This window comes from Grammomys surdaster, unplaced genomic scaffold, assembly GCF_004785775.1.
Source record: "Grammomys surdaster isolate TR1022 unplaced genomic scaffold, NIH_TR_1.0 278, whole genome shotgun sequence".
NCBI classification, from domain to species: Eukaryota; Metazoa; Chordata; class Mammalia; order Rodentia; family Muridae; genus Grammomys; species Grammomys surdaster.
Genome location: NW_021604719.1, coordinates 1,967,289 through 1,987,754, shown reverse-complemented (window position 1 = coordinate 1,987,754; position 20,466 = coordinate 1,967,289). Strand labels below are relative to the sequence as shown.

The 20,466-nt window shown below is 35.0% G+C and overlaps 1 protein-coding gene across 2 annotated transcripts in view; it reads right to left on the bottom strand.

The window, feature by feature from the left end:
• Positions 1–16,240: 16,240 nt before the first annotated feature.
• The window catches only part of LOC114629223 (serine protease inhibitor Kazal-type 6), a 12,119-nt gene continuing 7,893 nt past the window's right edge, over positions 16,241–20,466 (bottom strand). The window contains exons 3-5 of one of the 2 annotated variants that reach the window (XM_028777234.1): positions 19,740–19,814; positions 17,501–17,616; positions 16,241–16,481 (exon numbers count right to left, since the gene is read on the bottom strand). In XM_028777234.1, the coding sequence (XP_028633067.1) occupies positions 16,436–16,481; positions 17,501–17,616; positions 19,740–19,814 (237 nt within the window). In that variant the 3' untranslated portion in view covers positions 16,241–16,435. The remainder of the gene's footprint in view (positions 16,482–17,500; positions 17,617–19,739; positions 19,815–20,466) is intronic. The other variant, XM_028777235.1, reaches the window with a different exon arrangement.

The following is a 20,466-nucleotide window of genomic DNA, read 5'->3' as shown; positions in this document are numbered from 1 at the left end:
TTATTTTAGTATTTGTACTTAATTTATTTAAGTTAGGGAATTAGACATTGGTACAGAGTTTTATAAGATCTAAAGACAAGGATGACACTCCGTTAGTACTCTTGAACTAAAATTGGCAGAGAAATGGTTAAATTAGAGACAAGATTCATCTACTATTTTGCAAGGGGAATAATATGCACGACTGACAAGAAATGGACCTAGGATCTCACATTAGCTTTGTTTATTACTCCTGATAACTTTAAAATTAAAGCCACATATAAACTCTCTCATATATATATATATATATATATATATATATATATATATATATATATGTGTGTGTGTGTGTGTGTGTATTTACGTATATCATATATATATATATGATAACCATCACATATATTTGTAAGTGTATTGTTTTATAGAAAAGATTTATTGTTTCTTGCTCTAAAATGCTTATAACAATACACTTTAAAAATATACTTTAAAAAAGTTTTGTTAAATGTTGATTAAGTAAATAGACCAACGTAAGAACTACTGTTTATGAAGTCTGAGCATTTTTCTGAAATTCTAGGCAAAAGGAAAAAAGCAGCATGTTAAATAAATCTGTATTGTCTGAAAGAGCAAAATAAAACTATCTTCCTGGTGCTTTGGTTTCTAATAACTCTAATAGTGAAGTATTGCAAAAACATAATAACATGTAGAAAAACTGCAAAGAGACAAATATGTGCTTACTTCTCTCATTTACTTGAAGTTATTAACATGGAAATATTTTATTATGTTTTAAAGTAAAATGTCCATTTCTTTAAGATTCTGAAGGAAATCCAGCAAATTAAAATGCTGAGAAGTCAATAAAGTGCCACAGCACTCATCTGGAGGCTAGAGGACAGTTTATGGATTCAGCGTTTCCTTCCTTCAACCATGTGGGTCTAAGGCACTGAATGCAGGTCATCAGAGGTGGCAGTGAGAATCATCACATGCTGAGCCATCTTCCCATCTGTAGATGAGAGATTCCAAACTGTCAGCCTTAAAACATATATATATAAGTGACTGTGCAGAATGAACTGTTTGCATTTGGGGATATATATGTATATATGTTTCAAACATGTACGTAACACCAATGAATGAAAACAAGGGAATGTATTTGAAAAAGAGTACAAAGGGCAAAAGGGAGGGTTTGAAGAAAAAAAAAGGAAGGGAGAAATGTAATTACACTTCCATCTCCAACAATAAAATAAATAACTTAAAAACCATAAAAAGATGCAGTTACAGAATTAAATGTAGCAAATGTATCACAGTCACAAAGTCACATGCAGAAAATAAATGAATATAGGTAATAAAGAAATTCACCAAGAAAAGAAGGAAGCATGCTCTATTTTACAACTACAGGACATCTGGGAAAGGCGATGTGATAGACAATAAAAGAAACTAGTTGTTCCTAGAAATTCAGAAAAAGAAGGAGAGGGAGGAACAAACACAAAGGAAGGACAAAGGCATCCTACTGCATGGATGTATAAGAAACCATGTTTAAATGTTTCTTAGCTTCCAGAAGAAATAGTAAAGAGGTACACCTGTTGCAAACCATTGTATTTGGTCAATAACGCTGTGTCAGTGTTGCTTGAGCAATTGTGATGAACGCATTCTATGGTGGCCATAGGATGGAAGAAGCTGAGTATAATTCGCAGAAGGCCAAATGTGAGAAACCTGACATTCCCACTAAGTTTTGTATTATTCTTAAATTTTTTAAACATATCTAGATCATAGGAGCATAAATGTAGGAAAATAAAAGAAGAAGAAAATTCTGGTTGTTAATTTTGGCCAATGCACGCTGACTCTTCCTGAGTTAAATTCTAAAAGCTAATGTGTAAAATTAATACACACTGGCAAAAAGCTAAATTAAAAATTTGAATAAAAATTTAAAAAGCATATGAATTTGAGAATTTCCTTTTCTAACTCTGTGAAGAATTGAGTTGGGATTTTAATGGGGATTGCATTGAACCTGTAGATTGCTTTTGGCAAGATGGCCATTTTTATTATATTAATCCTGCCTATCCATGAGCATGGGAGATCTTTCCATCTTCTGAGATCTTCTTCAATTTCTTTCTTCAGAGACTTGAAGTTCTTGTCATACAGGTCTTTCACTTGCTTGGTTAGATTCACACCAAGGTATTTTATATTATTTGCAACTATTGTGAAGGGTGTCATTTCCCTAATTTCTTTTTCAGTCTGTTTATCTTTCATGTAGAGGAAGGCTACTGATTTGTTTGAGTTGATTTTATAACCAGCCACTTTGCTGAAGTTGTTTATCAGGTTTAGGAGTTCTCTGGTTGAAGTTTGGGGGCCACTTAAGTATACTATCATATCATCTGAAAATAGCGATATTTTGACTTCTTCCTTTCCTATTTGTATCTAATTGCTCTGGCTAAGACTTCCAGTACTATATTGAATAGGTAGGGGGAGAGTGGGCAACCTTGTCTAGTCCCTGATCTTAGTGGGATTGCTTCAAGTTTCTCTCCATTTAGCTTGATGTTGGCTACTGGTTTGCTGTAAATTGCTTTTACTATGTTTAGGTAGGGGCCTTGAATTCCTAAAACCCAGGATAGCGAAAACTATTCTCAACAATAAAAGAACTTCTGGAGGAATTACCATCCCTGACCTCAAGCTGTACTACAGAGCAATAGTGATAAAAACTACCTGGTATTGGTACAGAGACAGGCAGGAAGATCAATGGAATAGAATTGAAGACCCAGAAATGAACCCACACTCCTATGGTCACTTGATCTTTGACAAAGGAGCTAAAACTGTCCAGTGGAAAAAGGACAGCATTTTCAACAAATGGTGCTGGTTCAACTGGAAGACAACATGTAGAAGAATGAAAATTGATCCATTCTTATCCCCTTGTACAAAGCTCAAGTCTATGTGGATAAAGGACCTCCACATAAAACCAGATACACTGAAACTAATAGAAGAGAAGGTGGGGAAAAGCCTCGAATACTTGGGCACAGGGGAAAAGTTCCTGAACAGAACTCCAATGGCATATGCTCTAAGATCGAGAATTGACAAATGGGACTTCATAAAATTGCAAAGTTTCTGTAAGGCAAAGGACACTGTCAATAGGACAAAACGACAACCAACAAATTGGGAAAAGATCTTTACCAATCCTTCATCTGATAGAGGGCTAATATCCAATATATACAAAGAACTCAAGAAATTAGACTCCAGACAACCAAATTACCCTATTAAAAAATGGGGTATAGAGCTTAACAAAGAATTTTCAACGGAAGAAACTCGAATGGCCGAGAAGCATCTAAAGAAATGTTCAGCATCCTTAGTCGTCAGGGAAATGCAAATCAAAACAACCCTGAGATTCCATCTCACACCAGTCAGAATGGCTAAGATTAAAAACTCAGGTGATAGTAGATGCTGGCGAGGGTGTGGAGAAAGAGGAACACTCCTCCATTGTTGGTGGGACTGCAAGATGGTGCAACCACTTTGGAAATCAGTCTGGCGGTTCCTCAGAAAATTGGACATAGCATTACCCGAGGATCCAGCTATACCACTCCTAGGCATATACCCAGAAGATGCTCGAACATATAACAAGGACATATGCTCAACTATGTTCATAGCAACCTTATTTATAATAGCCAGGAGCTGGAAAGAACCCAGATGTCCTTCAACTGAGGAATGGATTCAAAAAATGTGGTATATTTACACAATGGAGTATTACTCAGCTATTAAAAACAATGAATTTGAGAGGTTCCTTGGTAAATGGATGGAACTAGAAATTATCATCCTGAGTGAGGTAAGCCAATCACAAAAGAAGACACATGGTATTCACTCACTGATTATTGGATATTAGCCTAGAACCTTGAAATGCCCAAGATGCAACTCACAGGCCACATGAAGCCCATAAAGAAGGAAGACCAAGTGAGGGTGATTCGGTCCTTCTTAGAAGGAGCAACAAAATACTCAAGGGAGCAAATATGGAGACAAAGTGAGGGACAGAAACTGAAGGAGGGGCCATCTCAAGACCACCCCACCTGAGTATCTATCCCATGTGCAATCACCAAAGGTAGATGCTGATGTGGAAGACAGGAAGTGCATGCTGATAAGAGCCTGATATGGATATCTCCTCAGAGGCCTTCAAGAGTCAGACATATTCAGAGGCAGATGCTCACAACTAGCCATTGAACTGATCATGGGGTTCTCAATAGAGGAGTTAGAGTGAAGACTGAAGGAGCTGAAAGGGTTTGTGGCACCATGAGGAGAGCAACAATACCAACCAACCACAGCTCCCAGGGTCTAAACCACCAGCCTGGGAGCACTTAGGGGGGGATCCAGGGCTTCAGCTGAATATGTAAAAGTGGAGGGCCCTGCTGGGCATAGGTGGAAGAAGAGAACCTTGACCTCATGAAGGCTGGATGCCCCAGGGATTGGGAATTTTGAGGGTGGGGAGGTGGGAGTGGGGGGGGTGTAGATAGAGGTTACATCCACAGAGAAGAAGGAGGAGGGGCGATGGGATTGGGGGTTCCGAGGGGGTGGTGGGGGATGGGGTAAGGGGACAACATAGGAAATGTAAATAAATCATCCAATAAAAAAAAAAGAAAAAAAATTTAAAAAGCAAACATGATACTTAAGTAGACACATGTTCTGAGCAGCAGTTGAGTTCATGTCAGGACTGTGTCTTGACTGACAGTTATCGCCTTCATTGCTATCATTAGAAGACTGTTTTCATATAGTCACACAAACTGTACTTTAATGTACATGTGGAGACTTCATATGGTTTGCATTTATTAATTTTTCCTAATACTAAATTAGTGATATTGAATTGTTATTATATTAAGCATTATAATAAATTTTGTTTTAATTCATCATTCCTGTTAGAACCCAAATAAAGGCATCTTCTAACTCCAGGGACTCTGGAGAAAGTGGAATGACAAAATGGCTACAGATTTGTATATTGAACATTCCCTCTATAGGAGATTAATTTATGCCAGAGAAGAACATTAGGACTTCAATGAGAATAAGAGAATACTGCCTTGTATAAGAGCTTTTAAAATTATTTCTTTTTATGACATTATAAAATAGTTACATATTTCCCCTTTCTTTCTTCTTTGTAAACTCTCACATGTACCCCTCCTGCTCTCCTACAAATGCATAGTCTTTTCTTTCATTTGTTATTCTTGAGCACACATACATTTTGTTATTCTTGGTCATCTGGACCACACCTAACTATCCATCTTTGTAGTTTTGCAATGTGATATTTCTCATAAGGAACAGAGTGTAATAGCTTCTGGCAAAGCAGGGAGGAACTTTGCTTTCTACAAATAGAGACAAAATCTCTTTTTTTTCCATTGTATGATTTTAAGAACAAAAGCACTAGTGTTCTTGGAAGAGAGGGAATCATCTCATACATAGTGAAGCATTGAGAGATTCTACAGTTTCATTCTTATAAAAGAGTACAGATGCTTTCTCTAACTTCCAGAAATTAACCTATAATTAATTATGACGCCTATAGGAGAAGTTTAACACCTCTTTATAGCCAGTAACAGGGTGTTTAATGATGTCTGCCTAAGTCTATAAAAATTTCAAAGTATTGCACATCCAAAAAGTTTATTGCAGAAAAATAAAGTGGCTTTTATTGGATTAACAAAGGAGTTTTTCATAATGATAATTTAAAGAGAGGTGTTTGTAAGTCAGAAAAGCTAAAACAGTCCATATTATTTCCACTCACAAGGTTACTGAGATTCGACACTTGTGTGGTTTCTGACTCTCTGCTCATTTTCTCTGCAAACAGCCATGTACTGTCACTCCATCTCAAATGTGAACCAGCCTGTCTTCTATGTGCTTCATTTTTTCACCTCACCCTCTCTGGAATTCTCAGTAACTTCTACCTTTCTTGTGTCATTTGATAGTATGTTTGTCAAATTTAGTTTGCCCTTGTGTGTTTAATATTTTCCTTGGGGGTTTTCTAATCTTTCTTTGCATGTTAATGTGTACTCTCTGACAGTTCTCTCTGCTGTAAAGCAGCAGTTGCAAGCTGGGCATTTATGGTTTGGACTCAGCCCATAGCTGTTTTACCACATCTCTGATGCTATAATTTATTTTTGTATTTTTTATGACAAAAGGAACAATCTAAACCTAGTACTAACATAAGAAGGAGAAAAAGTAAGATTTTAAGAGATACATGAAAATAGAGATTAGCTAAATAATGCAGATAAAAAGCAAAACAGAAGGGTATCTATTGGAGAAGATGAACAAATTGGTAAAGATAGTATTTAGATTGACTAAAAATAAAAAGAAAAAATCTAAAATCACATTTGAATGTGGAAACATTCTTATTCACGTATGGAAATAAAACTAAGAGAATATAACCGTATTCTAACTGCTATATAAACTAAATGAAACACATATTTCTAGACATAGATAATCTACCAAAATTGAATTATAAGGACAGAGAATCTGACTGGAGATATTACCAGCATGTTGACTTTTAAAAATTATTTATTTACTTTAATTTTATATGTGTTTGTCTGATGCATGCATGTGTACTGTATTAATAGTCACTGTGCCTGGTGACTATGGAGGTCAGAAAAGGGAACCTAATCCCCAGAGACTGGAGTTAAATAGGTTGTGAGCTGCCATGTGGATGCTGGAAACTGCATCTGGATCTTTCAGATGAGCAACAAATACATTTAACTCCTGAGTCATCTCTTCAACCCCATTGATAAGACTTTTTAACCAAAAATTTAAACCTTTTACTAAAGAATAATTGTAGCTCATATTATATAATAAAACTAATTAAACTATATAACTTTAGATAGCCTTACCAAACACACACACACACACACACACACACACACACACACACACACTAGACATTCCAACATTCATAGATTAAACTCCTTGAGAGTGGGATATTTGTTTGTTTGTTTGCCTTGGGAAGTATTTAGTATAGACAAGCTACCAGTTTTCCTATGTTCCATTTTCATATGTTCATTTCTCCCTTCCATTTCCTCTCTTCAAACCTTCCCACATACTCTTTCTTGCTCTAATCCAAATCCATGCCTCTCTTTTCATTCCTTGTTGTTACATGCATATATGTATATGTGTATATATATTCCTAAATATAACCTGCTCATCCTGTATAATGTCACTTATGTGTATGTTTTCATGGCTTGTCATTTGGTATTATTTAACCACCAATTAGTGCGCTTTTCTTTGGAGAGGACTGTCTTCCAGTCTTAGTGTTTCTTATTTGACTGTATGCTTTTTTTTGTTTGTTTTTGTTTTTGTAGGATTGAGGCCTTATGGGCCTTCCCTTGCCCACCTTGGCATGCCTATTGATGATTTCCTCGTTCTGGTCATGTTTAGGAAGTCATTTTGGTGAAAATTTATAGGCAGGCATAGCTTCTGGCATGACCAGGATATACAATTTCACAGGAAGTATTTAGAATGTAGTTTAAGATTCTACTGGCTCAGTAAAGCGGTGGTTGTAGAATCATTTCCAAGATCCATGATGACTTATTAATTCTTTGACAATTTTATACAATGTATTTTGAGCATATTCATTCCATACTCCCAACTCATCCCAAATCTTCCTTCTCCCTACCCATCCAGCTTCATGATCTCTCATTCTTTCACTATCTTCCACCAAGTACAGTTTTGGTACACTTGAGTTTGAGGCATGCCCTGGAATGTAGTTTATACATTCCAGGCATCACAACATTAAACAAAATGGACTTTTCCTCTTCCAGCAGTAGTAATAAAGTTCCAGTAGCTCCCCAGTTAGGGGTGGAATGTCCTACACATCCCTCTTCTTCCATTTTGGATTTTTGCCTCCCCAGAACTCATGTTTTTACAGCCTCTGTGAGCATTTGTAAGTACACCATCACTGTTGCTTCAGGGAAACTACTTTTCTTGAAGTTATCTACCAACCTGAATTTAAAACCATTCTGTCCTCTCTTTCCATAGAAATGCATAGGTCTTTATGGGAAGGATGTTACAGGTATCCCACTTAGTGCTGTGCATTCCTAAGTCTCCTATTCTCTGCATATTAAAAGTTGTGGGCTTCCATGTTTATTGCCATCTACTGCAAGAAGAAGCTTCTGTGATGAGGGTTGAAAGATGAACTTATTTTCAGGTATAACAATCATTCATTGGAAACCTTAAAAATAGTTGCTTATGTTTCAAAGTGGTTCTCAATTTTCCTAATGCTATTACCCTTTCACCTCATGTTGTGAGGATCCCAAAAGACATTTTTTTTTGTTATTTTACAGCTACAATTTTGCTACTGTTATGAGTCATAGTATAATATTTTTAGAGATGGATGTTTGCCAAAGGAGTCATGACCCAGAAGCTGCGAACCACTGAGAAAATAGGTTCCAGGACCTATCTAATCACAGTTTCTTGGTCTCATTCACAGTGTCAGGGATGGGTTGTTTTTCCTGGAACAGGTCTTAAAAATGTAGCTGGTTACTCCCTTAATGTTCATGCCACTATTGCAAAAGTAGGCATATATTTCCAGGCACATCATTATTGTACCTTGCAGAGAATACAGCTATGAGAAATTGCTGACTAGTTTTCTCCTCCAGGAATGTGCAGAGCATCTTTCAGCACTATGAAAGCTGCCCAGGAAAGATCAAGCTTCCAGTTAAATAGTAGCTGGATTTCTTCATGTTTTATGACTTAAGCATATAAGATTCTTCAGCAATGGAATCTAACAATGAAGTTCTGGAGGATAACCATCACATCAGTAATATTATATAATGTTTGGGGTGGGACACTACCAGATTCCATTTTTCAAGAACTGAAAAGAGGTAATCATTCCTGGAACTTGGGTTTTTATGTGGTAGTATATAATGTATAGGTCATCTGTTTGTGATTTTGTTTTTAGTATTGATGACCCCTCTAGAGTTGAGATATAGTAGGTAATCTCCCAGCATTATAAAAAGATCTTTTTGCCTTTTAAGTCTGTTGATTTATTTTTGTGAAATTAGAGTGCCAAATATTTGGTACAGTATCGTATATGTCTACAATATCATATCATCTTAATAAGTTTTCCCTTTGTTAATGGATTGTGTCAGCCTTTAGCTCTTTCAACTAATTTTGGTTTGAAATTTACTTTATCAGATAATAGCTTCAGTGCCTTGCTTTTAGCTTCCAATTTCTTTATAGTTTGACATTCCTACTTTGACTCTCAGCCTATGCGTGTTTTCGCCAGTGCAGTGAATTTGGAGACAACACATTTGTATCTTGTTTTCAGTCTGGTAAACTAGTCTTCATCTTTTAAATGCTCAGTTGAGATTATGTCTATCTATGGTTAAAACTATTATTGATAAAGTTTTGTAAATCCGTATAGTCACATTGATTTTTTTTTCCTGGGCTAAGTTGGTTTTTGTTTGCTCCTTTCTATATCCCCTGTTACTATTAAGGTTTTGCTTATTTACCATTTTAGATGTGGTTTACTCCATGGGTTTGTTTGTCTATTCCTTTTACAGAATTTATCCTATTTGAATGTGTTTGGGATATTCTTTCTCTTCTTTACTTTTTGTTTCTGGTAATAACAATGATCTTTACTAAGAAGACCAAAGCATCATAATGATAGTATTTTCAGTTCTGTTTATCAAAATATTTCATGTTTTCAATTGAATCTTTAATTATTGTTTAATCATCTGATTTCTCACTATTAGAACAGAGTTCTCCATACTCGACTTTCTTCTTCATCTTTCTCCTCCTCCTCTCCCCCTCCTACTCCTTGTTCTTATTCTTCTGTGCATAGTATTCTTCAAAATACCTTCTTCACTGCAGTCTTGGTGGTATTAAATTGCCTTGATTAGTATTTGCTCAAAATGCTCCCTCCCACTTAAAAGTCAAAACTGAAGATAATTATACTGGCTATAACACTCAGTGGATGATTATTTATACTCATGGCTGGAAATGTATCTTTTCAAGCATTCCTGGCTTTAAGGGTTGTTGACAAAAGAGCTGATGATCTTGGCTTTTTAGGAGAGTTGTAATTTTTACAATTCGTGTTTTTTGATCATTTCCTATAATCTATGATATTACTTCTTCAGTTTGGTCTGATACATTGGTGATGCTGTTCACTATATTTTTGTGCTTGATTCATTCCACTATTTTCCTTACTATATTTTTAAAGATCTCAAGTTGCCTAGTGTATTCCTTGTTGTTAACTTTTTCATTAATATTGTGACATATCTTATTTATTCTATTGACTTTGTCTCCCTCTGTTCCTCATCTTTCCTCTATGACCTGGATTAAACCCATGTCTGCAACTTCTTTTAGGCCATTGATTGTTCTAAACACGGAAGTTTGAAATCTCCCTCTGGCATGTTTGACCTACTGTAAACGTTTGACTTCAGGCATTGGAGTTTTATAATCATTACTTAAGAAATCATGTTGTTTTTTGTTTCATGTTTCTTGATTCCTGTGTGGTTATTGGCCCATCTGTTGATTAGAATGTCTCCTCTGGATTTTGAAGGATCCTATTCTTAAGTATCAGTTCACTCTTCAATTCTAAATTCCTAATACCTCTCTGTAATGAACACAGAGTTCAAGAGGACACAATTCATTATGGTGAACAAGACAAAGCAGCAAGTAGTTGGGATGACTAGATACATTGTTCTCACAGATAGGACGAAGAGTGCTATTGCTAAATTTATATTTCATTTTTAGTAAATGGATTAGTTACATTCACTATACATGAGTTATTTCAGTCTTTGTGTTACTATTTTCTAGGACTTTGTTTTCTCAAGTTGCATTTTTCCTTTGTTCATGTGTGCATATTTCCCTTCAAGAAACTTTTACACTGTCAGGCTATGCAACACTCTTCAGTAAAGCTTAATCATTGATATACCAACTATTTTTAATGTAGTTATACTAGAAAAAACCTGATAACTGAGAAAGATATGACTTGGCAGCTGTGGGAAAGAGCAGTAAAAACGCCCAGGAGTAGTTAATGATTGTACCATTGGCATAATCTGTTCTTGACAATGTTCTCCTTCTGATCTAATGATATAATAATACATATGAGAACTGAAACCAACAAATTAATTATATCTCTTTGCTTAAGAACAAGAAGTACAAGTTGTACTTGAAAAGTATGCTTTGTCCTGAACATTACAATAATGAAACATACTTTTCAACAAAACAAATCAATATATTCAGCCATTCAACTAATGGCTGAATCTGTCTTCGTAGATGAAAGAGAAGCTATGATTTTCCACTAAACATTTTTCATCAAAAAAATTAAAAAGTATTAATGAAGAAATTTTTGAATGAGTTTTTATTTTTTGATATTATTCATTTATAAATTTTATTTTATTTTATTTTTTGATGTTTTATTATGAATACTCTTTTTTAAATTTTTATTTATTTTATTAAATCAATTCATAATTTTTACTTATTCACACTGGGGTTATAAACACAAAAAGGCAGGATGTGGGGAAGGGGATGATACCGGAGCATGAGTGTTCAGGGGGAGTACAGATATCTATCAGAACCGGGTATTGGCTGGGTGAAGGTTCAGGAGACGGGTCACTATGACTCTGCCTATGATTCACTTGTCCACATCTAAGTTGGTATTATCTGCCAAGGCTACCTATTTACAAGGTCTATGACTACTCAAGCTGGTAAATTTCCACAAAAGCTGCCTGTTTATAATAGCTTATAGCCCTCTGTTTCAATGTTTTTCCACAGAGACCCAAGACTTGGTGATAGTACACATGTATGACAGGCCTACTACTAATTTTAGGCCTATGCCTGATTTTAGGCCTTCGGTATATAAGCAGGGCTGGCCCTGACATCTTGTCCCTTATCTAAGTATAGAAAGGCTGTGGTGATTCTAATCTTGTGAAGGCAGGGATAGAGGGCTGACCTCCAGTAATTGAGGGGGACTTTGTAATGGCTCCGGTCCCCCTGTCGTTGTCCAGTGAGGCATGAGGGCCATACCCATCCCGATTTCTTTTTCCTGGAGAGGGGCTACTTTTGACATCAACCCCTATGCAGTCAGGCTTGTCCCTCAGGGAACTCAGAGAAATATTTTTAACTTTTATTTATATTCTCTTGTAGTGCTTAGCCTCGCAGCCTAAACAAGAATTCAGATTGCCAGAGGGAGTTCTGGGTGGCCCCTCTCTGCTTGGTCTTGGGTTGGGTGCAGATGGGTTTTGGGAACACCCTGGATAGAGTAACAACCTCATCTTGAGTCTCGTGGTCTTCCATAGCTTACTTATGATAATGTATCTGAATAGGTTTTGCTACCAAATTATTTATCTGTTGTTCACAAAGTTAGTCAGCCTATTTAAGGCCGAGGGACCAAAAGAAATAAGCAAAATTAACCCAATTAATGGTCCCAAGATGGGAGGAAGTAGGGTTGACAACCATGGAGAGGTTAAAAACCAATTCTTGTACTAGCTTACATCTTTCTCTTTCTCTCTCTGTCTTTTCTCAGGGCCTTCTCTGATCTTTTTTCATACTCTCTTTAACTATCCCTGTCTTGACTATGTAAAGGCAACATTCTTCTTTAAGGGCTGTAAACAGTCTTTTCTATTGTAAAAGAGTAAACCAAGTACAATAAAGTTCTTTGCAATTTTTGGAGGTCTCTTCAGGCAGCAAAACGAGGGATTCTTTTCAGATTAGTGATGTCAGTCTCTAGCTGTTTAATGTTCTTGTCAATGACACGTTGACGGTCTGAGTAGTATAAGTTTGAAGGCCAGCATCTGGATTAGAACTTCTAACAACAGACATCATGGGTGATTCATTTTTACCTGGAAAGAAAAAAGAAGGGAATTCTCAGGGAGATTTCTCTTCCCTGGATGTCAATTGTTATTCATCTTATTTATGTTTGGGCCTGGCTTTGTGTGGGTATCTATTTATTTCATTAATCTTTTTGGTAGCCATTTAACTGTGCCTTCTGTGGTATCAAACAGGCATATTGGCCCCATAAGAGAACTTGGGTACAGAGCTGCCACCTGGATCTGCTCTGTGCTTGGGCCCAGACTGGAAGTCCCGATAAATACCCATTTATAAATTTTATAAAGAGCACTCATACATGTGAATTGTCATATTATCCATTTACTATTTTAAGTTTATTTTACAGTGTGTATTTAAGATATAAATCATGTCTTCACATGCATATGAAGACTAGAAAAATAAAAACTAGATTGAAAGGTTACACATGAGCCACTCTACATGGCTAGATGCACGTGTAAGAATACTTATAATTCATTTTCTTAAGTAATTTTCAGTATCAATGCTAAATTATCACAGGTGTTTATGTGGGCTTAGAGTCTTAGGACTTACTCATCCATACAAGCAAATCTAGAACCCTTTGTTTTCTTTTCTCTCAATTTCTTCTCTTTCTTGACCCAAGTAAGTCACTTTCTACTCTTTGTTTCCTTCACTTGGCTTTTTCTAAGACTATGTGAATATTTCCTTTTATTTCTCTATTATTGCATTTTTCATGTGGTTTAAATTACAGGCATCAGTGCTTGTGTGTGCCATAGTTAAGACCATTAAATGTTTATTTTCTTAACATAAAAAAACCATGAAATGTATACATCTGTATAACCCTAATATTTATATTTTGATTGCTATTATTTGATTGCCTTTTCCTTCTAAGAAATATAACTTCTGATCTTCTGGGTTTCGTTTATATTTTCTTTACATTCCTAAATAGTTTGGAACCAGAAAGTAAATGTTATTTTGTCTACTTTCAGAAAAAGCACAGGAAATAAGCCTTAGGATATGTGATAGCATTAACGTATAGTTTAGAGATGTTTGTAAGGGAAGAAGTAGGCTGTGCAGCAGAAGATTATATGAGAAATGTTCAGGGAAGAACAAGTCAGTGTGTTAAGAGTGTCTTCACTGTGAGGATAATAGGGATCTGTCTGGGATGGAGGGGCCAGTAAGAGACAGATGTGAAATTTTCTTAGAAACAATATTCCATAGAAACACTGTGATTCTGCTAGCAATTACAGTGTTTGCATGTTTATGTTAGCAATAGCTAAATTATTTTATTGAATAAAATTAAATTAAGTAAAAAGGCATGATTTCCCAAATGAGAAGTTGTGGCTCAGCTTACACACATTGAGGACAAAAATAGTTGAAATAAAGTGTTCCAAAATGGTATATAAAAAGGCTACGAATATTTTTAAAACTATTCTTTATATATGAAATAAAATTTCATAGCGATGTAGACATTATGTTGTAAATGGTGACTGAAGATAATAATCACAGCCACTGTATATTACTTCTTGTTACATATAAAAATGCTAGGTGAACAACATTCATTTTTTCTTATTCATAATATAAGGAGGTAGTGTATCTTCATTTGACAAGCTAAAAAGTAAAGCTAAGTAAGCTAAAATGAGTTCCAACTCTAACCCATATCTTGACCATATTTAGTAATTCATTCCTATCATCTTAATGTTTGGAGATTGGAATGAACACTGAAAAAATAGATAAATAACTTCATAATTTTATTTAAGAGTCACGATTTTCACATTATGTTGCATTGACTGAAACCCCACCCTCTTATCACTCTATCCTTATTACATTTTATATAGTTTTTTTTAAGGGGATAATCTTTAGACATTGAAACAAATGTCTATAAGCTTTTCCTTGTATAACCTGTATCATTTCTTGAATCTTTCTTGAATCTCATAACACTCCAGTGTGTCTAGATTTCTTTGATTATATACGTAATGGGTAATATCTCCATGCCTTAGATATATTTGAGATTTTAATTGTACTTATGTTGTGGCGCAGGAGAATAAATACAGGGCCATATGCATGCTAGGCTAGTGTTCTTCCACTGAGCTAAATCATCTGATCTTTAAGTAAGATATATAATCTTAACATGCACAGTTACAAGCATCACATATAGATGGAGAAATAGCTCAGTGGTTAAGAGCAATGACTGCTCTCTCAGTGGTCCTGAGTTCAATTCCCAGCAACCATATGGTGGAAACATCTGTAATTGAATCTGATGCCCTCTTCTGGTGTGTCTGAAGACAGCAACAGTATATTCACATACATAAAATCAATCAATCAATAGAACAAACAAACAAATAAACAAACAGAAAACAACAAAAACAAAACAAAAACAAAAAATCTCATGTATCACAGTCAAAGGCAAAGCCTGAACAATTACTACCATGCTACACAATTTGGACTCAGGATTCTCTGCCCTAGTTTCTTGTTGTTTGTCTACTCAACAAAATCTTACTCACATTCCATTTTACTAGGTTTTTATTTATTGTATTTATTGCCTCTACTTTTTTCATTTTATTTTTCCATTACTAAATGTAAGTCCAATTAGCTACTGAAGAAATATTGATCTTTTTATTTCCATTCATGGGTGTTACTGTAAGCATCTAGAACAGAATCTATTTCATATTGGACACTCAGAAAAAGGTTTTTACACCAGAGTGAAAGTTATTGCATTTAAGTAAATTTTCATATATGTTAAACAAAGAATGTTCCTCAGGAAGGTATTATTTGTAAAAATCATATCTAGGCCATAAAAGTATTCAAGTGATTGGATTCCAAGAGTTTCCTAAACAATTTTTCAGAATGAGATAAACTTGTATTTGAAAATTGTGGATTTTCATAGAATGGAAAAGCTACATGGTATATGACTTCCTTATCAAAAGGACTCTTGTAATGTTTAGTTTTCTTCTAATTAGAACTGATTTCTCTAGCAAGTAACTAAATTGCTGTAGGTCTTTTGATTCCTATTGATTTATACAATTTTCCCATTCTACAGCGAAGCTCTTTTTAGAAGAACTATTCACATGTTCTCTTTTGAATAATCAATACTTGTTAAATATTCACTCCAGTTTGAGCATTTCTTTACTCCATGTTCAGAATGCCACAGAATGTTTTCTGGAAGACAAATACTGTATTTAAATATCACACAATCCTAATACACTATTTAAAAGTCAGGTGAAAATAAGCATTGTAGACAATGTTTGTTTTGTTTTTATGTAAAATGTCTTTCCTGGACTTAAGAAGCATCAACATCTTGTAATCTAATATTCAAATAACTTATTTTAGAATCACATTAGTATTAGGTTTATTGCTATCATGCAAATTTCAAAAGTGAAAGAGCCATTTTTTGGGCTCAGTTGTGGTGGGTGGTGTATTTTGATAAGGAAAGTGGGACATTGGCTCAAATTAATAAATCATGTTCATTATTCTTTGTGTACCAGTTTGTTATATTAATCTCAGACCAAAAATGTAATCAATTCTGCAGACTTTTCTTTATTGACAAGTCAAATGAAATAGACATTGTGAGCTACATAAGACCCACATGGAGAAAAAGTTGTGTTTTATTATTTATGAATTCATGGCATTTGCTAGAGAAAAAAAAAGCAGAAATAAAAAAAAATAAGGGTGAGAGAAGACAGGTAAGCTGACACAAAACACCAGCTCTAATTCAGCATTTCCCACGATGCTTCAGGTTGATCTTCCCAGAACTTTTCCTAGATACACATAAAAAAGATAATGTAGATTTAGTGCAATATCTTCAGTGTTTGTCAAAGAGCGCAGAGCAGCTTTAAATATAGTACCACCCATATGATTATTGGATTTTGTTGATATCTATATTGCTACTCAGGAGAAGTTACTTAAGTATCCTCATCTACCTGTGAAAGGAATGGGTCTTAAGCCAGTCTAGGTTGTTAATCTTTAGAACTTTTGAAACCCATAACTCATTCTAGAAAAGGGAAAGAGAGATCGGAAGAGAAATGATGCCAATAAATGATAAGTCCTAGGTCTGTCCTGGTGGGAAAATTAGCCAAATATTGAAACATTTTGTATTTTATACTAGGCTGCATATGCAGGTTTTATTAGGCATATGTCCCTTTCATGCATTCAAATCTCACCCTACTCCCTAGACTTCTGTTGAGAAAAATCTGCAATAAATTGCATAGATAGGTCACACATTATGTGTTTATTATATATTGAAATTAATATTGACATCATAAACTGCTTTTGGAAAAAACAAAACAGCTGGAAAAAATGGGTCAGTGTTTAAGACCACTGGCTGCTCTTGCAGAAGAGCCAGATTTGAGTCCCAGAAACTATATGACAGCTTACAACAGTCTGTAATTCCAGTTCTAGGGAATCTGATGCCCTCTTCTGGTCTTCCTGGACACTAGGCATGTACATGGTACCTAGACATACATGCTGGCACAGCATATGTATACACATAAAATAAAATAATAAAAATATAAGAGTTATTAAAGTAAATTGTTATATGCAAAATGTAGTACAAAGGAATCTCCAAACTGCATTATAATAGTTACAGAGTAGTTAAAATGTGTGAAATAATTGTTATTCATTTTTTGAGACTTTATTTTTAATCCATTTACTAGAAGATAATTTCTTCAGTCTCTGTATGAGATATGGAGAGGACATTCTAGGCTATCTTATGAAACCATTAGCTTAACTCTGGATGCTTATGCTCACCAGACCCAGGTGTAGTGAGAACCATACTTACTCCAACGCCTTGCAGAAGGCACATTTATTCCCATATGTCTGGCCATCAGAGCCACAGAGTGGGTCAGATTCTCGAGTGCAGAAGACCTTGGGGTCACGGAACTCACCACAATTAATCTATAGTGGAAAAAGATGGTAAGTATCAACCTTTCTCATAGACTGGTAATTTGGAGCAGAAACTTAATCTAATGTAACCTGAAATAGATATGCAGGACATTTTGTTTCACTGAGACTTTTATTGAAGTCATGGAAATTTGAGAAATACATTATTATTATTATTATTATTATTATTATTATTATTTATTATCAGCAAATTAATAAGGTCAAATGCTATAAATAAACCTTTTTGTTCCAACATTAAATTGATCTAGTTGAGAGTAATTTTGGGTAATACTTTCCTATTCTTTTGTCACATGCACTATGTTAATATGCTCTAATAGTACTTCTGTATACTATCAAATATAGATAATCCTTGAAGGGCAGTTTCTTAACATTACTTGAAGCTTGTTGGTTTTTCTCATAAATGCAGTACCCATTCATTATGTATTGAAAATAATTCTAATGTTTTTACCCTAATTTGCTCACAGAACCTTTTTTTTTTGTAGAATTTTAACTTTGTTGACTATTACAGTGATTTATTAATGGCCCCTAAGCTGCTGTATTTAGAAAGACTCTGAGGTTTTAGTCTCATGAGAACCTTTGTTATGTATAATGAAGAACAGCTACCACAGAAAAGCATGGTAGTAACTATTAATAACATATCCTATTAATTATACTAATAAAATAATATGATTATTAGAAGTAAGATGCTTGTCAATGTAAAAGTAATAGAATTGATATTTAATATACTTTTATTTCCAGGAAATTAATAATATAAAATCCATTGAACGAAGCTCCTACAAATATCAGCTAGGAACAATGAACAATGAACATATGAACAAAGGAAACTAGCTTAAATTATTTTTAGGTCTATTTAAGTGACAATCTCAGAATTTTCAATGTCTCCATAAAAGTTAATAATTTTCAAAGACATTACTTCAGTTGAACCAGGTAATATCCCTTAGAAGTACACAGAGTTATATTAAATACCAGGGAGAAATGACTAGAGCACAACTGGAACTGAGGGCCTTATAGATGATTGAATACATTACTTCTCATTTTGGGTGCAGAATTTCCAATAATCTACTATAGCTTAATAATACATCCCTACTGAGAGAATCAGACTCGGTATCACTTTCTATTCTTGACACACAGACTTCGTTAATACAGTTTGTCATTTCTAGTGTACTATATAAATGCTACAGGCACTAAAATTGTATTGAATTCAGAATTTCAGTTGAGTAGATTTAGAGGTTACTATCTCAAAACAAACAATGGTTAACAGTGTGAGGTATTGGATATATTAGCTTCACTATAGAAAATTTTAGTATATTTTATCTAAGTTGCTCTATAATATTGTGTTACATACTTATACACAAATCTATGATTTGCTTCTTTAGAAATAGGATATTAATGAAATATATGGACATTGACAAGAAGAATCCCTTGTTTAACAATGGCAGACACCAATACATACTGACAAACTTGTCTGAATTTTGCATGGGAAAATATTCAATGAAGTAGTCATACAATCACATTTGAAAAACAAACATGTACATTAAGTTTAAGGTACCTGAGAGCATCAATTGCACATCTTTTGTTGAAACATGGAATCTTATAGTGTTGAGATAAGGTAGTGTGGTGCTTGTCTTCCTCTCTGCTAAAATACAAACTCATCCTCCAATGTTCCTTCCATATCAATAATCTTTCTTTTAAGGTTTTGAATGCATTTAAATCCAGAAAATCTGTAGAATTATATATGCCCTAAAGAAATTTTCTCTCCAGAACTTTATAAATTTTAAATTATTATCTCATATGTTCATAGACATATCATTGAGACCAAAAGAATGTGAACTGCAGTGTTGTCTTTGAAATTTCATCTACTCATCAAATGCTCAATGAGTAACCAAAGTATAGAAGGCCAGCACTGGATGCTCGTAAGACAAGGAATTGATAATGAAAAAAATTTCAGTAAGCACCCCATTGCATCTTCATTAGAGAGGGAAGAGGAGATGACATAATTGTAGCATAATGCGTAACAAAGACCACAGGAGAAAATTACCGGTTGTTTGCAAATGAGCAAAAGGAACCTGGATCTAGAATCTCAGACAGTAAGAGAAATAAAGAAGAAAGTCTCTTACTTGAAAGAGACGATGCCTTAAGACACCTTTCCCTGGAAATCGACCCTCTGATCTTGTGATCCAGCCTCTTTTGTCCTTTGGAAAGTAGATAGTAAGACAGACACTTGGGGAGAGCATTCACTTTGAGTATTTCTCATCCCCTCATCCCTCCTCAAGCTCACTTACTACCTTCCCCTGCACACTGGAAAAAATTAGGAAGACCAAACAGTTTTAATAAACAAATTCACATGGATCAGCTGACATATGAATGAGCTGCCTGAGAACAGACAGCTCCCATAATGCTAAATAGTGGAATTCTTCAAGACCCTGCAGTGAGTTGAAAATCATGTTCTAGAAATTTCTCATTGTTGGTTGTGCTGCTTAGGTGAAGCAACACTTAAGTCAGTTTTTCATTTACTTCAATGTAGAAAGCACCCCTCAACCACCTATCCTGCCTTGCTCCCAGGTTCTCAGGGTGGTCTCAGTGACCAATGTGGCATAGGATTTGCACAATCATTGTGGCATGTTTGAAATGATCCTTCATTTGATTGCAGGGAGAAGCCTCTTCTCCTTTCCCCAACATAATTTTTTATGAATTATTTTGGAATTATATACAATGTACCCCCTCATACTCACTTTCCATTCCTCCCAGGTCCACCCTTCTACCCTTGTGTCCTCCCCCCAACAAAACAAAACAAAACAAGACAAGACAAGACAAGACAAGACAAGACAAGACAAGACAAGACAA